A 20784-nucleotide genomic window follows, 5' to 3' on the forward strand; every position below is an offset into this window, starting at 1 on the left:
CGGGCTGAAGGGAGTCTTTATAGACGACCTGGATTGATGGTAGTCTTATAGGTGACCTAAAGGGAAGTCTTTATAGACGAACAGAAGGAAGACTTTATAGACGATCAGAAGGGAGTCTTAATAGGTGACCAGAAGGGGTTTTATAGATAATTGGAAGGAAGTCTTTTTAAACGACTAGAAGGGTAAGACGGACAAAGGGGACTCTTTAGACGATCCGAAGGGATCCTTTGTAGACAAACCAAAGGAAGTCTGTATGGCCGACTTCCGTATTGTCAGTTGCTTAGTATTCATGCATGAAACTAGGGGTTCTTAAATCGTTTTCCCCACTACTGAAATTTCATAAAATTACTCTAGTATGGAACTCGATTTAAGAACCCCTAGTTTCATGCACGAATACAAAACAACTGACTGGAAGTCAGCCTATATGTAACCTGAACGGGGCCTTGGTAGACGACATGAAGGGAGTCTTTGTAGACGAACCGAAGGGAGACTTTATAGACGATCAGAATGAAGTTTTTGTGGACTAGCAGAAATGAGTTTTTATAGACGACCGGTGAAGGGTCGGAGGGAATGTTTATACACGACCCAAAGGGAGCTTTTATAGACGAGTCAAAGCGATTCTTTATAGACGGCCAAAAGAGATTTTATAGATTTGCAGAAGGGAGGTTTTATAGACGACCCGAGGGAAGTCTATAGAGATATTCCTTCTTTTGTAGACAACTTGAAGGGAGTCCTTTCCTTGAAGGAATACTTTCGTAGATTCTGTGGACGATCAGAATGAAGAGTCTTTACAGACGGTCGTCTGAGGGTAGTTTTTATAGGCGACCAGAACGGAGTCTAGACGATCTTTCTGAAGGAAGTCTATAGACGATCAGAAAAAAAGACTTTATAGACAACAAGAAGGGCATTTGCAGTCTTACAGACGAGTCAAAGGGAGTCTTTATAGACGGCCAAAAGAGAGTTTATAGATTTGGAGAAGGGAGGCTTTATAGACGACCCGAAGGAAGTCTATAGATGTTCCTTCTTTTGTAGACAACTTGAAGGGAGTTTTATAGGCGACTTGAAGCAATACTTTCGTAGCTTCTGTGGATGAGCAGAAAGAAGAATCTTTACAGACGGTCGTCGGAAGGTAGTTTTTATAGACGATCAGAACGGAGCATTATGTTCACCACCCTTACGCTTATTTTTCCAGTATATTTTTATAGACGACCTGTACGAAGAGGCTAGCTTATCAGCAAGAAGTCTTTATAGAATCAGTAAAGGTCTATAGAACCCAGACGGCCTAAGTTGGGCATAAATGTCAGGAGAAGGTCTTTATTGACCTGTGTATAAATATCAATGGACTTCCTCACGAAAAAATTACAATTTTGTGATCATCAATCCTAGACCTAGGCTGTGCAACTAGCGTGAAATAGATCCGGTAACAGTCCTTGAACTAAACTTGAGCGCCATGGAAGGTCTTTATGGGTAAATATCTACCGACTTCCTCCCGAAAAAAAGGTTATACTACACCTATTTCTGATGTACACCTTTTTCATATGTAATTCTAATCATTTTAGTTGTAATTCGAGAATTCCATTTGTAATTCGTAACATTTTATTTGTAATTCGAGAATTCCATTTGTAATTCGAAACATTTCAATTTCAATTCGAATTATTCCATTTGTTATTCGAATTATTCCATTTGAAATTCAAATTATTCATTTGTAATTCGAATTATTCTATTTGTAATTCGAATTATTCTATTTGTAATTCGAATTATTCCATTTGAAATTCGAATTATTCCATTTGTAATTCGGATTATTCCATTTGTAGTTCGAATTATTTTATTTGTAATTCGAATGATTTCATGTGTAATTTCAAATAAAATAATTCGAATTACAAATGAAATAATTCGAATTACAAAAGAAATAATTCGAATTACAAATAGAATAATTCGAATTTCAATTGGAATAATTCGAAGTACAAATGGAATAATTCAAATTTCAAATGGAATAATTCGAATAACAAATGGAATAATTCGAATTACAAATGAAATGTTACGGATTTCAACTAAAATGTTTCGAATTACATCTGAAAAAGGTGTATTTCTGACGTATTTCGAATTATTTTAATTGTAATTCGAGAATTGCATTTGTAATTCGAATTTTTCCATTTGTAATTCAAAATGTTCCACTTGAAAATAGAATTATTCCATTTGTAATTGAAAAATTTTCCGTTTGTAATTTAAATTTTATCATTCGTAAAATTGAATTATTCCATTTGAAATTTGAATTATTACAACATTTGAAGTTCGAAGTTTGTTTTAGTTTCAAATTGCAAATAAAATATTTCGAATTACAAATGGAAAATTTCGAATGTCAAAATGAAAAAAAAAAATCAAATTCCAAATAAAATAAATCAAATTTCAAACGTAATAATTCAAATTTCGAATGTCAAAATGAAAAAAAGATCGAATTCCCAATGAAATAAATCGAATTTCAAACGTAATAATTCAAATTTCAAATGAAAATTTTTGAATTACAAATGGAAAATGCGAATTACAAATAATTATTCGAATTAAAAATAAAATTATGCGAATTACAAATGAGATAATTCGAATTACAATTCAGGTGTTTGGAATTACAAACTGAATAATATTGTAATTCGAAATAATTTAATGAAATTTGAGAATTCCATTATTTAATTTGTAAATTGAAATTTTCCACTTGTTTTTCAAATTTCTTCCATTTGAAATTGCAAATTTTCATTTGAAATTCGAAACAAAAAAATACATTTTTTGTAATCCTTTTATAGTTTGTTTTTCTTATTACAAATAAAATATTTCGAATTAAAAATAAAATGTTTCAAATGCAAAATTGAAAAAATTGAATTACAATATTTCTAATTACAAATCGATAAGTGGAAATTAAAAATTAAATAATTCAAATTTCAAATGCAAAAAAATCGAATAACAAATAAAATTAAAATTATGCGAATTACAAATGATAACTCGAATTACATTTGAAATGTTTTGAGTTACAAATTGAATTCTCTTGTAATTCGAAAGATTTTAATTAAATTCGCGAACTCCATTGTTTAATTTGTAATTCGACCTTTTCCATTGGTAATTCAAATTTCTTCCATTTGAAATTGCAAATTTTCATTTGAAATTCGAAACAAAAAAATACATTTTTTGTAAGCCTTTTATATTTGGTTTTTCTAATTACAAATAAAATTTTTCGAATTAAAAATAAAATGTTTCGAAATGAAAATTGAATTACAAATGGATAAAAATTGAATTACAATATTTCTAATTACAAATCGTTAAGTGAAAACTACAAATTGAATAATTCACATTTCAAATGGAAAAAATCGAATTAGAAATGAAATAATTCAAAATTCAAATGAAGTAATTCAAATTCTAAATTGAAAAAAACATTGAATTATAAATGTAAATCTTGAATTGCAACTGAAAACTTTCGAATTACAAACCAAATTTTACAAATTACAACTAAAATGCTGCGAATTAAATCCGAAAATTTTTAAATTCAAATGTAAAAAGAGTTCGAATTACAAATCAAATAATTCGATTTACAAATGTAATTCTCGAATTACAATTCAAATGTTTCGAATTACAAATCAAATATTACAAATTCCAACTAAAATGTTGGGAATAAAATCCAAAAAAGTCGAATTAACAAATGAAATTCTCGAATCATACTTGGAATTACAATGGAAAAGTTTCGAATTACATATTGAATTCACGAATTACAAATGAAATGTTACAACTTCCAACTAAAATATTTCGAACTTAATTTGAAAAGTTGTAGTTTGATTACTTCTAATTGACGTTGGCTGTGCCAAAAAAAATTTAAACTGATCGAAAAGGAGTATTTGAACTGAAGAAAGAGGTCTATGAAATCCCGAAAAACAATAAACAGCTGTGATCGGCAGTCCTATGCCCACCTGTGCTAGAAATTTGAAAACGATCCCAGATGAGTCCATAAACTGATCTTGAGCGTGGCGAAGAAGTCCTTTTAGGCCAGTAAAGAATTGATTATAGACTGCCACAGGGAAACTTCAGTCGTTGCGTACCAAAGCCCAGCTGCTGTAAAAATTCCACAAAAAAAAATCTAGGGAAACCCAAAAACATGATGACCAGTAACAGAGTAGGAAGAAGGGAGAAGTGGTACTAATCTTACAGCTATCCTTGAAGTGCCTCCAAACTGAACGTAAGCCTAAAAGGAGAAAGTCTTCATAAGGATTTATGAATTTTATTTTAATTCTTCTATAAATATTTAGAGCCAAGTTTTCAGCATGAATTGAAAGTCTTCTTTCTTGAAATAAAGAAATCCCTTGGATTTTTATATTTAATTTTTATCATAAAATAAGTTTTCATCTTTCGAATTACATTTGAAAATTAGCGTTTTGACGCAAAGTATATTGAATTGTTGTTTTTGACCAAATAATCAATTAAGGAAACAATACTTCTTTTATTTTCCCCACTTTTTTCTACTCTTGTTTTTAAATGGCATTTTGGGGAAAGTGCCTCCTAAACTCCATTTATTGTTTTTTTTTTTTTTATAAATTATGAAAGCTCCTTTTTGAGTTTTAACGCAAAAAAAGAGAAAATATTTTATGGGTTTATATAAAATAAGTTAGTTTTGTGTCTTCTTTTTTAAAAATTTGCTCTTGTGCTCCACTTATCTATCAAAGAAAAACTAAAAGGAATTTTATTATTATTTTTATTTAAAAGAAAATACACACATTTTTGTCTGTATCCGTTAAACGGATATATTATGCTATTGATTCTCTTATTTTTATTTTTGCTATAGCAATATTAAAAAAGAACAAAAAATATATATAAAATAATTTTTTCTTTTTTTTCATTTTTAATGTAATTTTTTAAATTTATTTAAAACAAAGGAAATAAAATAACAATTACCCACACACATGTTGAAGTAAATAAAACATCGTAACATCGTCATCATTATATATTTTAACAAATATATATGTATTTACAAAAAACACTAAACATTTTGTGTGCATGTTTTTTTTTTTTTTCTTAAAGAAAACACGACGAATTCAAAATGCTTTGAGATGATGATTCTTCTTCTAACGGAAAAAAAATTCAACAACAAAATACCACCAAAATTTAAAAAAAAAAACAATATATATTATAGAACAGAAACTATATTAACAAAACAAAATTATTGGCAATTATGCATTAACAAACAATTTGATCAATGTGTGTTATAACCACAAACAGTTTATTATAATAATAAAATAATAAAAAAAAAACAAACAAAACAACCAACCAATAGGTATTGTGAGAGAGATTGCATCAGATAACGTCGTAACGTAAAACAAAATGTAAGAAATCTTTGAACTCATTTATTGTAAGTTCTATCCAAAAAACAACAGAAAAATAACAACAAAAGAAATTAATAAACAAAAAAAGAACACAAACCGTTGAAAAACAAAACCAACAAATGTATCGTCGTTTACGGAATGTATTGTAACGTATATATAAAATTATACAAAAAAGCTTCGTTTTAATAAAACGTAACTACCAACAAAAAATATGGGAATGGATTGAGTGAGAATTTTTTTCATAGTTGGGGTTCTTAAAACATTTTGGTTCGAATCGGTCGATTCGAGACTTATCGTGCGCGCCAGCCAACCAGACAGACAGACGGACGGACATGGCTAAATCGACTCCAAATTGTCTGAAACGAATTTGGTCCAAACATACTTGGATACTTGGGGTCCAAAACCGTTATTTCGATGAGGCACGTTTTTGGTTGTATCAAAGTGCATATACCCTCGTTGCTGAGGGTATAAAAAATAAAAATAATTCAAGTCACCAAATAACGTCACCATTAATGCCCGAAGACGTAACCCACATGAATCGAAATTAGTTTTTTTTTTTTTGTTGTAATCTGATACATAAAGCTAAAATACATGCTCTGGTAAAGGGGTCGTTTATCGATAGCAATTATCGTTGAGTGGCGTTGTCAGTTGCCAAAATTGCTTTATGTATGGCAACTTTCAACTGAAGTCGCGAATCTCAGTTGACGAAGCGGCTATTTTTCTTAACAATTGTTGGTTCTTTGCATCATTAATTAATTTTGTGTATCAAAAATATGGTGAAAATAACCACAAAACAACAACTTCGAAACGACCCAATATTGGCACAATTTATCCTCTATCAATTGGACAACTTCCTTCAATACGTTCGACAATGTAGATTGAGAAATGCAATGTAATCATTGCCATGGGACTTTTGGAAACTTCCCTCCGCAAAAAGTCATCCTTTAACGTTTCCACAAAGTAAACTGCGGCATCCTTTGGCAATCGAAAATACGCCTTAAACCTAAAATAGTTTACTGATTATACAGATACTAGGTGTGTTCGATTACTTTTCCCGTAACATTTACTCAGCAAGAAGTTACTGAGAATAAATACAAATTTTACTCTCACAAGAGAATAAATTACAAAAAGTAAACGAACAGCATCTAGCAAAACACTTGCAAGATAACAGCTGCAAAAGTTATTTTTTATTTTTACTTGCTTTTTTCCTTTGAAAGTGTTAAAAAAATAAATTTATTCTGAAAACTCTTGTTTGTTTTGTTTTCAGTTTGTTTGTTTACCGCAAAACAACTGATTAATGAACAGCTGATCTAACTTACGAATTCTTACTGGACAAATTTTCCCAGCAAGAATTTGTAAGTTCTCAGTCACACAACTGTCAAAAGTACTCTCTCAATTCGCTCTCTTTTGCTGGATAATTGTGTAAACGAACAACATCCCGTAACAATTTGTACAAATTTGTACAAATTATCGCGTAAACGAACACACCTATTTCCAACACGACTATCAACTTTGTCCCAATTTACATTGGGCGAGTTTACTTGCGGCAATTTTCATTTTGTAGGAGAGAGAGGTGAGTCATATGGTAACCCCTTGCCTCTCAGCACCCTCTCTCACCTACAAACTGACAATTGCCGCAAGTAAACTCGCCTAATGTAAATTGGGACTTAGTCCCAATTTACATTAGGCGAGTTTACTTGCGGCAATTGTCAGTTTGATGGAGAGAGAGGTGAGGCATATGGTAACCCTTTGCCTCTCAACACCCTCTCTCACCCACAAACTGACAATTGCCGCAAGTAAACTCGCCTAATGTAAATTGGGACTTACAGTGCAAATGGCAATTCCAATTGATTAGTCTTGTCCCTAAAACAGTGGTGCTCAAAATATTTTGTGCATTAGAACGTTTTCAGACGATAAGGTTTGACTGCTCAAAAACGTGGTTTCCGTTTTGACTCTCATTCGTAATTTTCACATCTAGTGTTGCGTTTTTGAAGTCATTTTATACAAGCGTACTTTTTGAACAAAAAGAAGTACGGTTTTACATAAATGTACCAAAAAGGTTTATGTGTGTATTGTATTTGAAAATTAAAAAAGTAATTCTTGTGAATCCCATAAAATTGGGTAAAATGTATGCGTTGTTAAAATTGTTGCCTCATGCGCGCATGCCATGTAAAAAATAATGTAATAATTCTTACCACCTGAAGGTAAGATGATACCTGCGTTACCAGCGTAAATTTTTCAAGAAAGATTTTTATGAAATAGGGAAATACCTTTGTTATTAACAGGTACATAGAAGTCATGTTTTGAAGAACACCTTTATTTGTAAAAAATATGATGAAACAGGTAGATAATATCTTACATGCTAGTGTTGTATGTATGGTACTTTATGTACGTGTTCGTTCACTTCTTCCACATTTTGTTTCAACACTGACACAATTTACGAATGAGAACCAAAACGGACAACGCATTTTTGAGCAGGCAAACCTTATCGTGTGAAAACGTTCTTAGTCTCTTTGAGCGAGTCTTTCCTTTGCTAAACCACGACAGATGAGAAAAAAGCATGGCACAATTAGGAAGGTAGATGCATCAGCCCAGCTGATCGAATCTAAAACGTCAAAAAACTAGGAATTCGCCATGAAAAATCAAAACAAATAACCATATGATTGGGCAAGTGAGAGATAGCATGTCATCACTTTAAAGACAAACACAAGCGATAAAAAGAGACAACAAGAGACCATTCGGCGAAAATGTTGACAGTTTACATTACAAAAAAAGTTGCTTTGTTGTAGCAATTCGCCGATGCATCTACCTTCCTAATTGTATCATGGAAAAAAGAGAGCACATGTTTTTGTTGCAGTCACGTTAACGTATATGGCTGATCTTGGCTGCCCTGAAATTTCTTCTAATAGATGTAATGTCCTGTACATTCCTTCATCATCAAAAAATAATTTCCCTGAACTTATCATTTTAAAATAGGTTTTTTTTTTGGTGAATTGTGTGTTTTGGATTGAATATAGAGTTCACAAGTTTGGAAAAACACTGATCGATATAACACGTTTATCGACCACCCAGTTGGGTTGACATCAATCAAGGCGAATTTAACAAGGTGATCCAATAGTTGACGTTAGGTTGTAGTCTTCATTTGCTGTCAAAATTTTTTTGCGCGAAATATCCACAAAATTTAGAAGAAAACGTTAAAATATTATTCGCGAAGCTTAAACAAAGATCTTGTACACAGATCTTTTTTTATAGAAGCGAAATATTTGTTATTTATTTTTGATTAAAAATATGTTTTGACAGCAAATGAAGACATAGGTTGCTATTATTGTATCACCTTCTTTCTTACACCATGGACATCAATAATACAACATTTCATCTCAGTCGCGCTCAATTTTAGTGGCAATGCATAATCGACCCCAAAATTTCAAGCTTCAACGTTCAAAAATAACGATCCTATTCAAGAAATGGCATTTCGTCGTTTTCGCGGTTTCAGTTTCATTACTTAAACACCTGTTATACTACACACTTATAACATGTTAACCATGGTGGAATAATAAGATGTAACGCCAAAAACAGCTGATCTTCATGCCAGTTGTCAAAATGCGTTATTGTGAATAAAATCACATACAAAATGTAAACAAGCAATTCACAGTAATGCATCATTGTAAGCTAATTTGACGTTTGACATGATTTGATGTAACACGTTCTTATTCCACCACGATGTTAACCCACTTTGAGGATTTATTTGACATTTGCGCTATGGAATTGACATTTGAAACTCAAACCCACTGGGTTAATCCGGGGTATAAGAGCATTATCTCGATTTATTTGACATACATATGTATATTGTATGAAAATAACAACTTAAATCGACTGGATTTGCTAAATCCACTATTGTCTAAACCAGCATCAGGCAAAAAGGGGCTCGCGTGCCCTTGATGAGAGTAACAACAAAACAACCACCATTTAGTCTTCACTCAGAAGTCAATGAAGAAGGTTGTGTCGTCGCTTTTTCCAATGATTTTTAATTTTAGCAATGCATTAACCCACACGATGTTTGTAGAGAGAGCGAAAATTACGCTCTCGATGTTGTATGCGTGTGACCGTACATACTTCATTTGTATTGGTGCCGATACCTGGGGCTGGATTCCTGTTCTATGAAAATTTGAAATGAAAAATATTTCCTTTAGAATTTTTTTTCATTTGACAGTTTTCTCCTTTAGGTCCAAACCTATAGCTCTGCGTGTTGCGGGTGCGTTCAAAAATACAAAAACAAAATACATGTATTTCGCACACGCAACACGCAGGGTTTGGCCCTTATAAAAGTTTTCATTTCACATTTTCATAGAAACAGAATTGAGCCCCTGGTCTGAATCAGGGACGCGCATCTTTGCAAAGACAGTATAGTGATCGCGCCCACTGAGTTGTTTTTGCATTTGCTTCTCTCTCTCTCACTTACAATGTAAGTGAATGAAAACAAATGTACTATTACTCCCATTCGTACATGATTGATAATACTCCAAATATTCGCCCTCATAAGACTGAAGGCCTCGAGACATAAAAAGCATGGCATTCTTGCTTAAGTCATATCTGGTAAATGACTAATGACCAGGTTTGACCTAATTCAAATGTGATTCTGAAATCTTTTTATTAGGTCGAACTTAGTCTTGAGTCTTTTATCAGATACATATTACTTCAGCAAGAATGTCATGCTTCTTATGTGTCGAGGCCTTGATATTATATAAAACAGTTTTTCATTTTAAAACGTTTTTGCTTCTCCTGTAAAATTTTGATTTTGCGGGTTACGTCCAAAGCACATTTATAGAGGGTAGAATTGACAATCAGCTGTATTTTTACTTTTTTTTTGTAAATTTGGTTTTCAAAATGTAATAGGGTCCATCCTAAACGTGTAATAAAAAGGACCCAATGCGGTTCTGATTACTTAGGCCATGTTTATATTATAGCCTTTTGCAGGGTTAACCTTCTTAATGAGCATTTATTTAAGATATACGCAAAGGAATTGACATTTGAAACCCAGTGGGCTTGTCAAATCTGGTTATATATAAACCTATTATTATATTTACACTTGTTCTATCTTGGAGGATTTTCAAAATGTATTTATCGGGCATGTTCTGGAATTCACGGTGTATCCATTTCACATCACACATGCACTTCACCTGTGAAGGCAATGGCGTTTCTTTACCCTATGCCATGTTCATACCAGCATACGAATAACGTCGTTCGTTCTCATAATTACGTACACGAATTAATCCATTCATAAGACATGGTACACAATTCACAGCAACATGATTCATATTTTCATAGTTTTTGTTTACCGATTTTAAAGAAAGTTTCAGCCAAAAGACGAGTTAAGTTAATTGTGTGAACTGAAAAAATATTTGTCCTTTCAGATATCTATTTAATATTAAATTATATCAGTTTCTTTCATGTTTTCCATTTGTTCTCACAATTTTGGTATTTTCAGTACATTTTCAAATTTTTCTATTTTAAAAATTAACGAGAGAGAGACCTGTCAAAATAACTTTTTGTTTCTAGATTTGCACGCGAATTTGAAACGATGGACAAGAAATACAACTGCAACGAAAGAGAAGACAAAACTTGCTATGACTTGAATGTATACTAGTCGTTAAACCGCTTACTTTTCATTCACGTTTTGCAGTTTTTCTAAAAATGTTTGGGTTTTTAATAAATTTTTATCTGTCATTTAATTTATTTTGATAAATTCTCTCATTTGTTAGAGATGGGATATATTTTATCGTCGTTCTGAGAGTAATTTAATTTGAACAATGTACAAAAATCGCTGTTCGTTCTCAAAATTTTGTATGGGAAATGAAGTAATTATATCGTAATTTGGGTTCGAACAACGAATAGAGAGCGAATTAGCCTTAGTATGAACAAGGCATTATAAAACATTATTCAAATTAAAGCTTTGTTCCAGAACTAAAGAGTTTTTAAATTTTTTACCACTTTTATGCACCGAAAAACCGTTCCCGCACCCAAAAAAGTTGTAAAGTGTTCATTTCTCTAAACAAACATGGCGACGAATGACGCTCTTTTTAAAAACTTTTTACACGACAAATTTGGGCGAGTAAAAAATGATAACTTGGGTGCCGGGGTCTGATTGGCTGCTACGGCGACTTTAACATTTGTTGCAGCTTTTTTGACGTTTTTTCTATTTGACTCTTCGAAAAAAAAAACATTTGTGTGAGAACAATTTTTCTCTCTTCCTCTCTTTTACAAGTTTTACTATTAAATAGAACGGGAACAAAGCTAAAATTATTTCAAATAACAAGTAATTCTATTTTTGGAACAAATTGAATACTCTACCAGCTGACGTAAAAAATTTGAAAATTTTTTTTAAATTGTAAGTTTTTCCTAAGTAGCCTGCATTCGGCCGGGTATTTAAGACTTTCTCCTATGGACAGGAGCCAATTTAGGGCAGGAAAACAACATTTTTTTTAATTTAAAATTTTTTTTACTTTAACAAGGAAATTTTCGGAACTTAAGAGGCCCATATCTCGGGAATTATGGACTTCCCCCGGAAAAGTTTATATATTTGTGATCAGGATCAAGATCTACCTGTGGTAATTTTTCCAGATTTTTCCGCCAGGTGGGAGAGTATTCTATTTATGCCCTATGTTTTTGTTACCAAACAATTACATTACGTCTTACACTAACCTCAGTGTCAAACAGCTGTCTAGGGATACCATGACTTGTGAATGCTATCATTCACATGTGTTTGATAACATAAGATGGTAGAACAAGCATTTCATAGACAGTCGTCAAATACGGAATAAAGTTCATTGATTTATTTTCTGGACGCAGAATTAATGGAATAAACTATAAAATAACATTCTTACATTCTTAAACAACAAAAAGGAAGAACTTTAATAAAAAGGGAGTCATTAAACGTGAAAACTCGTTTTCAACCGTTTGTGTTTAATCTATCTACAAGACACTCTCTTGATGTCATAAAATAAACAATTCCAAGAACAACAACAATCGACGAACTTTCGAACTTTGTGTGTACGCTTTTTATTATTAAAATCATTTTGTGTATTTTAAACAAATAAATTTCTCCAAAAACTTGCAACTTTTTGCCAAATTGTAAATTTAAGAGAATCGTATTATAGTAAGTATAATTTATCTACAAATCAATATTGTAATTATTAATTATTCATTTCAATTTTTTTGAACAATTATAGGTCATCCACCAAAGAGAAATAAAGGAGGAATTAGACCGTATATATTTGAGGAAAAGGTGGGTAAAAAGGTCTAAACATTTGGTAATTTCGTATTCTAGATAATCTTATCGAAATGAAAAGTTGTTCACTAATCTTAGTGCATACTTTACTGATATGTACGAAGCATTAGGAGTAAAATTATTCTATCGATGCCAAAGCCAAGGAGGGGGTAAAGTTCAAATGTGTTGTTTGTTTACACACAGCTAAATTAGACGATTCAAATGCACGTTGGAAGCATTTCCTATTTTCTTAAAAACCGTTGCTTCACATTCTCGTATTTGATTTTTTATATAAATAAGTGTGACATTTGCAACTTCTGCCTTGTCGGCATTTATTTCACTATAACCATCCTTCCCAATCTGTCCTATTTTAAATGAAAACAATTAAATGTTCTATTTTTCCTTCATTTTACAGTTCTACCTGCAACATTCCAATAACAACGTTACAAGGTTTTGGGGTTACAGTGCCAACAGCTGACAACAATAAACGTGGGGGAAACTAGAACAAACATCTGTTACGGATCTCACAGACGATAGTTACCAAAACCAAAGTAACACCTACATTCCACCCAAGGAGACATAGAACATAACAATAACAGCAAATCAATCACCCACCACCAACCAAATCGAGTGCATTGTGAGAGGAGGGGAATAAATTTTAAATAAATTGAAATTTAAAAACAGTCTCTAATAGACGTCATCACGAGAACCTTTTTAAACCCGCCAAGATGTTGTCTCGCATGGGTGAATTTTTAACACGCCATCGTCGGAAATTTATTGTAACCGGTGTTGTGGTTGGTGGTTCCATAATCTTATTCAAATATGCCCAAAATAAGCTGGTGGAGGTGCAAGAGAAGCAGGCCAGAGAATTTTTGGACAAAAGTCGCCGGCTGCAACATTTTGAATCTACAGAAAAGACCTGCAATCAAGTTATCCTGGGTATGGGTGCTGAACTAATGCAGGCCATTATCAAAGAATGTTCCACAGATGAGTTATTGGAACAGTTAAAACAAAATCCTCCCAACAAGCTGGAGTTGTGGGAAGAAATGAAAATACAATCATTTACTCGTCTAACAACATTCATTTATGCCTCCTCAATGCTGGTGGTGGCCTTAAGAATACAATTAAACTTACTTGGAGGCTATCTCTATTTGGACACAACAACTAGCTCCGATAAAACTGGTAAAAAGCCAAAATGTTCAGGAAAAATAACAGATGAACTGAAACAACAATATCTATCATTGATAAGATATTTCATCCAAGAAGGTGGCCTTTCGGAATTGATACGTTTGGTGCGTTCCAAAGTTATTGCGGTTATGCGTCAATTGCCTTTAACAAAACCCTTTGGACTGGCGGATGTTGAACAACTATTTTGGTCTCTACAAATGGCCATTAACAGTGACCCAACCACAGATCCTTGTTCCAAAATGTCGCAATACCTGTTACCTTCCCAGCTGCCAGATTACATGTGTGGTGGTGCTTTAATGCAAAAAATGTTCAACGAAACGTTGGACCTCTTGGAAAGTGATGAGGCCAGCAGCGTTTGTTCAAATAATATTTGTCGTGGTTTTTCATTGGCTGTGGATGCGATGGCAGAATGTTATAAGCACACACTAAGTACCGCCAATGACAGTGCATCAACCAGCCATCAACAAAATGATTTCAATATCAATGGCATACAAATTGCCTTGGCGCGTGTTATTCCAATTGTGGGCACATTAACAGCCAAAGGATATGACAGTGATTCACGACCCCAGAATCTGGCCACATCCCTGCTAACATTCTATGTGATATCGGACAAAACAAAAGTGCTGGGTGCAAATGTTTATGAAACTTTTTCTTCGACGTAAAAGTTGAGGGTCCGAGAAATGGTGAGCGTGGGTGTGCGAGGAGCATTTTAGCTTTATATTAAAAAAAACAAATGTTAGTTTATGTATGGTGTAATAATGTAAAAAAAAAAACAACAACAAAACTTTAAATTCTTTTCTACATTTTTTTATGTTTTTTATTTAATCGAAAAATTGCAATATCGAAACTTAAAAAATCCATTTCTGTATGCCTCTAACTTTAACGACCATTCCCATTCTTAATTTTAATTTTGTTTTTAGTTTACAAAATAAAATTTAAATAATAATTATTTGTGTACAGAAAAAATAAATAATATAATAAAAATTTGAATTTGGACAATATAAACAAAGCTAATGGTTTTATTCAGATCACTAGGAACTTCCATACTTTCCGAGATCTGGGAGGAAAGGGTCTATAGAAGCCCGCTTTCTTTCAGAAAGGCTCTATAGAAGCTCGCTTCTTTCAGAAAGGGTCTATAGAAGCATGCTTTCTAAAAGAAAGGGTCTATAGAAGCACCCTATCTTTGAGAAAGGATCTATAAAAGCTCGATTTATTTCAGAAAGAGTCTATAGAAACTCGCTTTCTTTCAGAGTCTATAGAAGTTCTTTCTTTCTTTCAGAATGGGTCCACAGATGACGCTTTCTTTCCGAAAGGGCCTATAGAAGAAGAAATGGTCTATAGAAGCTCGCTTTCTTTCAGAAATGTTCTATGAAATCGTAAATCTAAACGTTCTATTTCTCAAAACAAATTTGGTAGACATTGTTGAATTACAAAAACAAAAAAGACAGCATTAAAGTCAACATTACGTGGAAATCAAATAATCATTAAACAGCTTTTACTAAAATTTCCCGTTTTATTCGATTTCTCTCGTGTTGTTAAACCGTTTTTACAATAGCGCCTAAAAGAATGCTTTATTTTATATTCTAAACCATAGCGTAAACATACTGTTACTCTCCCTTATGAAAAGCATACGACAGTAGTAAAAACGGGTTTTATTAAGACATCATTAAAAGGACACACAACAACACTAACAACAAAGCAATCCCATGGCAGCGGGTTCTTTCGTACCGGATTGACCCGGAACAACACAAAATCATCGTTACGGCCAGCGGCTGCCACCTCAGTGTACATATGTTTGTATTTGTTTCGTTTTTCTGTGTTGGGAGCAGCATATCCCGGAAAGCCTGCTACGAATTCTTTTGGTCCGTGCCGGGACGGAGGGAAACCCAGGACCAATATATCTGTGCTCAGTTTGTCACATCCGCATCTTCACCCACATCCAACCTTCGGTGAGATGCAATAGATGTCAGGAGTGGGTGCATCTAAGGGGTTGCTCTGAACTCGTCCACGTGTGAGACTACGACAGGGACTATGTTGCTGCATGATGCGTGAACACAGTCCCCAGTGAGTCGTCGTCGGATTACGAGACTCCCTCGTCGTCTGACTACGAAACTCCCCCGCAGTCCCCTCGACAACAACCGCACGCGCAGCCTTTAACACCAGCCGTTGTTGTCCCAATCCCAGAGAATGCATCCTTTTTGCAATTTAAATGCAATGGACTCCGAGGTAAGATCCAGAAACCAAGCTGAACGACAACCACAGCTTCGTTCCCACGACAATCGGATCTACGCTCCGGAACGACCCGAGTTCTTCTCGGCCAGGGATTGTCAACCCAGCACCAGCTGTACAAACCAATTTTTTCCCCAGGTGATCAAATCATGCCAGCCGTTTTGCTCAAGATCCTGTTGATTATGGCTGGCATCGAGCAGAATCCAGGCCCCACTTCCACCGAGGTCACAATCTGCTCCGTGTGTCACACTAGAATTACACGTAATTTAGTACAGGTTCAGTGTAGTCAGTGCCTAGGTTGGTGTCACCTCAGGCGCTGCTCTGGTCTGGCAAGTCATCGCGACTACACAGACACATTTGTGGCAAGCTGTTGTGGTACCCCTCCAGCTGCTGGCCAAGCAACAACTCGTGGCCGAACTGCGACAACGTCAACAGTCTGGCGCTGTTCAGTCTGCAGCAACATTATTTGGAGCAATATTGCATCAGTGCGTTGTAATAGATGCAATAACTGGTGCCACTTGAGACGGTGCACAAATCTGCGCTCACATCGAGATTGGTCAGAAGACTTTGTGGCGGACTGCTGCGCAAACTCTACCATAGCTAGCAGCACACCAACCTCAACGAGCAACACCACCAACAGCAGTCATTTTGGCACATTAACATCCATGTCTCCTAACAGCACCCTGTCCTCCCCTCCATCTAACATTTCAGGACACTGCAGCATAAGCATACCGCCACAACAACAACAGATTCTGCTTAATGCTGCCACACAGCCACAAAATCAGAGCCACTCCTCTCAACATCTGCAGCCATCACATCATGGTGTTGGTGATTCCCACTCCTTTAAGATCTTGCAGCTAAACTGCAACGGTCTAAGAAATAAAGTAGTGGAGATCACCAACTACATGCATGTCAACAACATCCCGATAGCTGCAATACAGGAGACTAAACTGACCAGCGATACCAGGCTCAACTCTCATGCAAATTTTATCATCGTCAGACAGGACAGGCAGCGCAACCATGGTGGAGGACTTGCGTTTATAATTAACCGTGACGTTAATTATCAGCTAACCCACCTCCCGTCCCAGCCTCACGACCAATACCTCGAGGCGATGGCTATCTCAGTGCGAACCGAAGGAGGCAATATGCTAGAGATAGTCAATGTCTATATCCCGCCCGTAAACAGCATAGGGTCAAGTTATCATCCCTCCATCCGATACCTCCTAGAGGGTGATAACAGGATAATACTCGGTGACTTTAACGCGCATCATGAGACCTGGTACTCGCCGCTTGCCCAAGACCAACGTGGGCTCAGTATTGCCGATGAGATAGACGACTCGGAATTCGCAGCCATCAATGAAAACTTCCCCACCAGAATTACGGCCAACTGTTCAAGCTCCCCAGACATCACGATCGTCAGCGCGTCGCTCATTGCCACAACATCCTGGCAAACTCATGTGGCCCTAGACTCTGATCATATCCCCATCTTGATCACGGTGGAGAAGTCAAGCGACTTTATGGAGCATGATATACGCACATTCGTGAACTACAACAAAGCCAACTGGCATGGCTTCACGAATGAAGTTGATACTGCACTTAGTCAACAGCCGCCCCCCTCATGTGCCAGAAAGGGTGAGAATATCTTAAGGAATGTTATTCTCCGGGCGGCCAAGCGTCATATCCCCGCTGGAAGAATTCCGCAGTGTAGACCGGGTTATCCTACGGCTGCAGCAAGACTTGCTGACCAACGCGACCACCTGCGTGCTACAAGCCCTGATGACCACAGGATTGCATCCTTGACGGCAGAGATTAATACTCTGGTAAACCAGCACCGTCGGGAAAAATGGATCAATCACCTCAACAACTGTGATGCTGGTTCACATAAATTGTGGTCTACGATCAAAGGTCTATCTGGCGTACATAGCAACCAGGGTAACATTGCTATAACTTTCGACAACGCCCAACAGTCAGATGCCAAAAAGTGCGCAAATAAGTTCTGCCAGCAATTTATTGCCCATCCCACCACGCAGAACAGGGCCAAAAGAGCAACCCTTCGGAAATTCAGGAAACTCCCACGCGAGACCAATCCCTGCTCCTTCACAGCTGTTGAAGTTGAAGCCGCAATCTCCAAGGCTAAACCATCAAAAGCTCATGGCCCCGATGGCATCTCCATGATGATGCTAAAGCACCTCGGTCCAATAGCCCTGGGATTCCTGGCGCAACTGCTCACTCTCTCGGTAAACCTGTTGGTAATACCAGAGATTTGGAAGGTTGCACGGGTTATCCCACTTCCTAAGCCTGATAAACCGGCAAACTTTGGAGAATCATACCGTCCTATCTCCCTATTATCACCTATTGCCAAGGTTCTGGAAGCGCTGTTGCTGCCATCCATGACCGAACATCTCCAACTAGCTAATCATCAGCATGGATTTCGAAAGGCTCATAGCACAACGACGGCTTTAAACGAGATAACTACTCATATTGCGAATGGTCTCAACCAGTATCGACCGCCAGCACGGACTGTGATCGCCGCTTTGGACTTGTCAAAGGCTTTTGATACGGTAGATCACTCGATCCTGATGGGTGACATTATGGATTCCACATTGCCCAATATTACCAAGCGCTGGCTTGGTAATTATCTCAATGGAAGACAGGCATATGTGGAATTCCGAGGCCGAAAGTCAAAATACCGCAAACTAAAAATGGGTGTACCGCAAGGTGGAGTTTTGTCACCGCTCCTCTTCAACCTTTACCTTGCGAAGCTTCCTGCTCCTCCTCAAGGCATTAAGATGGTCTCCTACGCAGACGACTGCACGATCCTGTCGTCTGGAGTAAATGTAGATGAAATAAGCGCTAGACTGAATGACTACCTAGCCGCCATCTCAGCCTTCATGCAGGAAAGACATCTCTCAATATCACCGTCGAAATCAACAGTTACCCTTTTCACATCATGGACACGTGAAGTAAGAATGGAACTAGACATAAGCGTCGATGGAAGAACAATACCGACCGTCCAGCACCCGAAGATCCTGGGTGTTGTGTTCGACAACTTACTCAACTTCACAGGACACGCCGCATACATAAAGACAAAAGTCCAAGCCAAAAACAAGGTCCTGAAAGCGCTGGCAGGTACCACTTGGGGCAAAGACAAAGAAACGCTCACAGCGACATACAAGGCAATCAGTCGCTCAATTCTGAGCTATGCTGCCCCCGTTTGGACATCGTTTATGAGTGACACCCAGTGGAGTAAATTACAGGTAGTTCAAAATAGTGCTTTGCGGATTGCTACCGGATGTGTTTTGATGTCGAGTGTGGATCATCTACATGAGGAGACGAGGGTACTGTCGGTACAGCAACATAATGTGTTGCTTGCTAGACAGTTCCTCCTGGCCTGCCATCTGCCTAGTCATCCCAACCATCACATAGTGATGCAGGATCCTCCTCCACGACACATACGGAAGGACATCAGGCGCTACTGCCCGGACATCCAAGACGTCATACCATCAGACCTCAACAGATTGTCAATAGCAGCAGGTCTGAAACAGCTGCACACTCGGGCGGTCCAAGAGGCCGTCAACAGATACAGCCCTAACAAAGTCCTTAACCAACACCCACCAGCAATCTCTGATAGCGAGAGACAACTTCCCAGATCAACCAGAACCATCTTGGCACATCTCAGATCTGGTTATAGCAACATATTGAACTGTTACCGTGCCAGAATAGTTCCAGGCACATTGGACCAGTGCCCAAGTTGCTCACAGTCTCCGCACAATACCGCACATTTATTCTCTTGTCCGAATAAACCCACGGATTTGCGCCCCGTGGATCTCTGGATAAGACCGGTGGAAGTGGCCCGTTTTCTACAACTACCAATAGACAATTAGCCATATTTATATATCCTCACATATCACACACATCAATCAACCAACACACACACAACTAACCCACAATATCCCAATAACACAATATACCTCCACAATCAATTCTCAGCCCATACTCATCCAAACACAATATCCCATTACACATCCCAACACAATAACCCTTGCATGCCACACCCACACCAACTTATGACACACGAATGATTTAACATCTCTATTTATCAACAGGGGAAATCAATTGGTTGCAGACAACCTGTTACAACAACAACAACCACAGCTTAGAGCATTGTGATGGTTACAATGTGCTAAGGAAAGATCGCACCAGAAGTGGAGTTGCTGAACGTATACATCCCGCCGAGAAATAGCTGTATCTCAGATTTTAGGCCTGACATTAGCCCGCTCTTGGAAGGTCATAATCGTCTGGTCCTGGAGGACTTTAATGCGCATCATGGGATGTGGCATTCGGCCCTCGGAAACGACCAGAGAGGTAAAGCGCTGGCTGAGCAGATTGACAGCTCTACGTTTTGCACGGTCAATGAGGGCGCCCCTACCAGAATTAGAGGAGAGTGTCACAGATATGACATTAGTCACGTTTGGCGACGTTACGTTGATTGACCCGAAGAGGTGCGCAAGTTATTTCAATCGACAGTTTGTCGAGCACTCCGAGAGTGACAGGGCGTAGATTATCAGATCTCTTCCTGCCGAAGAGGAACCACCACAGTTTACAATGGATGATGTTGCCAATGCCATCAGGAACGCTAAATCATCCAAAGCGTTGGGCCCTGATGGAATCTCCATGGTAAGGCTGAAGCAGCTGGATGAGCCGGGAGTGGAGTATCTCACTAAAGTTCTCAACTTGTCGCTATCCACT

The 20784-nt window shown here is 36.8% G+C and overlaps 1 protein-coding gene across 1 annotated transcript; it reads left to right on the plus strand.

Annotated features, from left to right (window-relative positions):
* The first annotated feature begins 12056 nt into the window (after positions 1-12056).
* Pex3 (peroxisomal biogenesis factor 3) lies at positions 12057-14815 on the plus strand. The gene is made up of 3 exons (XM_073987658.1): positions 12057-12507; positions 12581-12636; positions 13034-14815. Exon 3 carries the CDS (start codon positions 13347-13349, stop codon positions 14466-14468), a length of 1122 nt encoding a protein of 373 aa, XP_073843759.1. The 5' UTR covers positions 12057-12507; positions 12581-12636; positions 13034-13346; the 3' UTR covers positions 14469-14815.
* The last annotated feature ends 5969 nt before the right edge of the window (positions 14816-20784 follow it).

The sequence above is a fragment of the Musca autumnalis genome, unplaced genomic scaffold, assembly GCF_047663935.1.
Source record: "Musca autumnalis isolate F117 unplaced genomic scaffold, ASM4766393v1 scaffold_4, whole genome shotgun sequence".
NCBI classification, from domain to species: Eukaryota; Metazoa; Arthropoda; class Insecta; order Diptera; family Muscidae; genus Musca; species Musca autumnalis.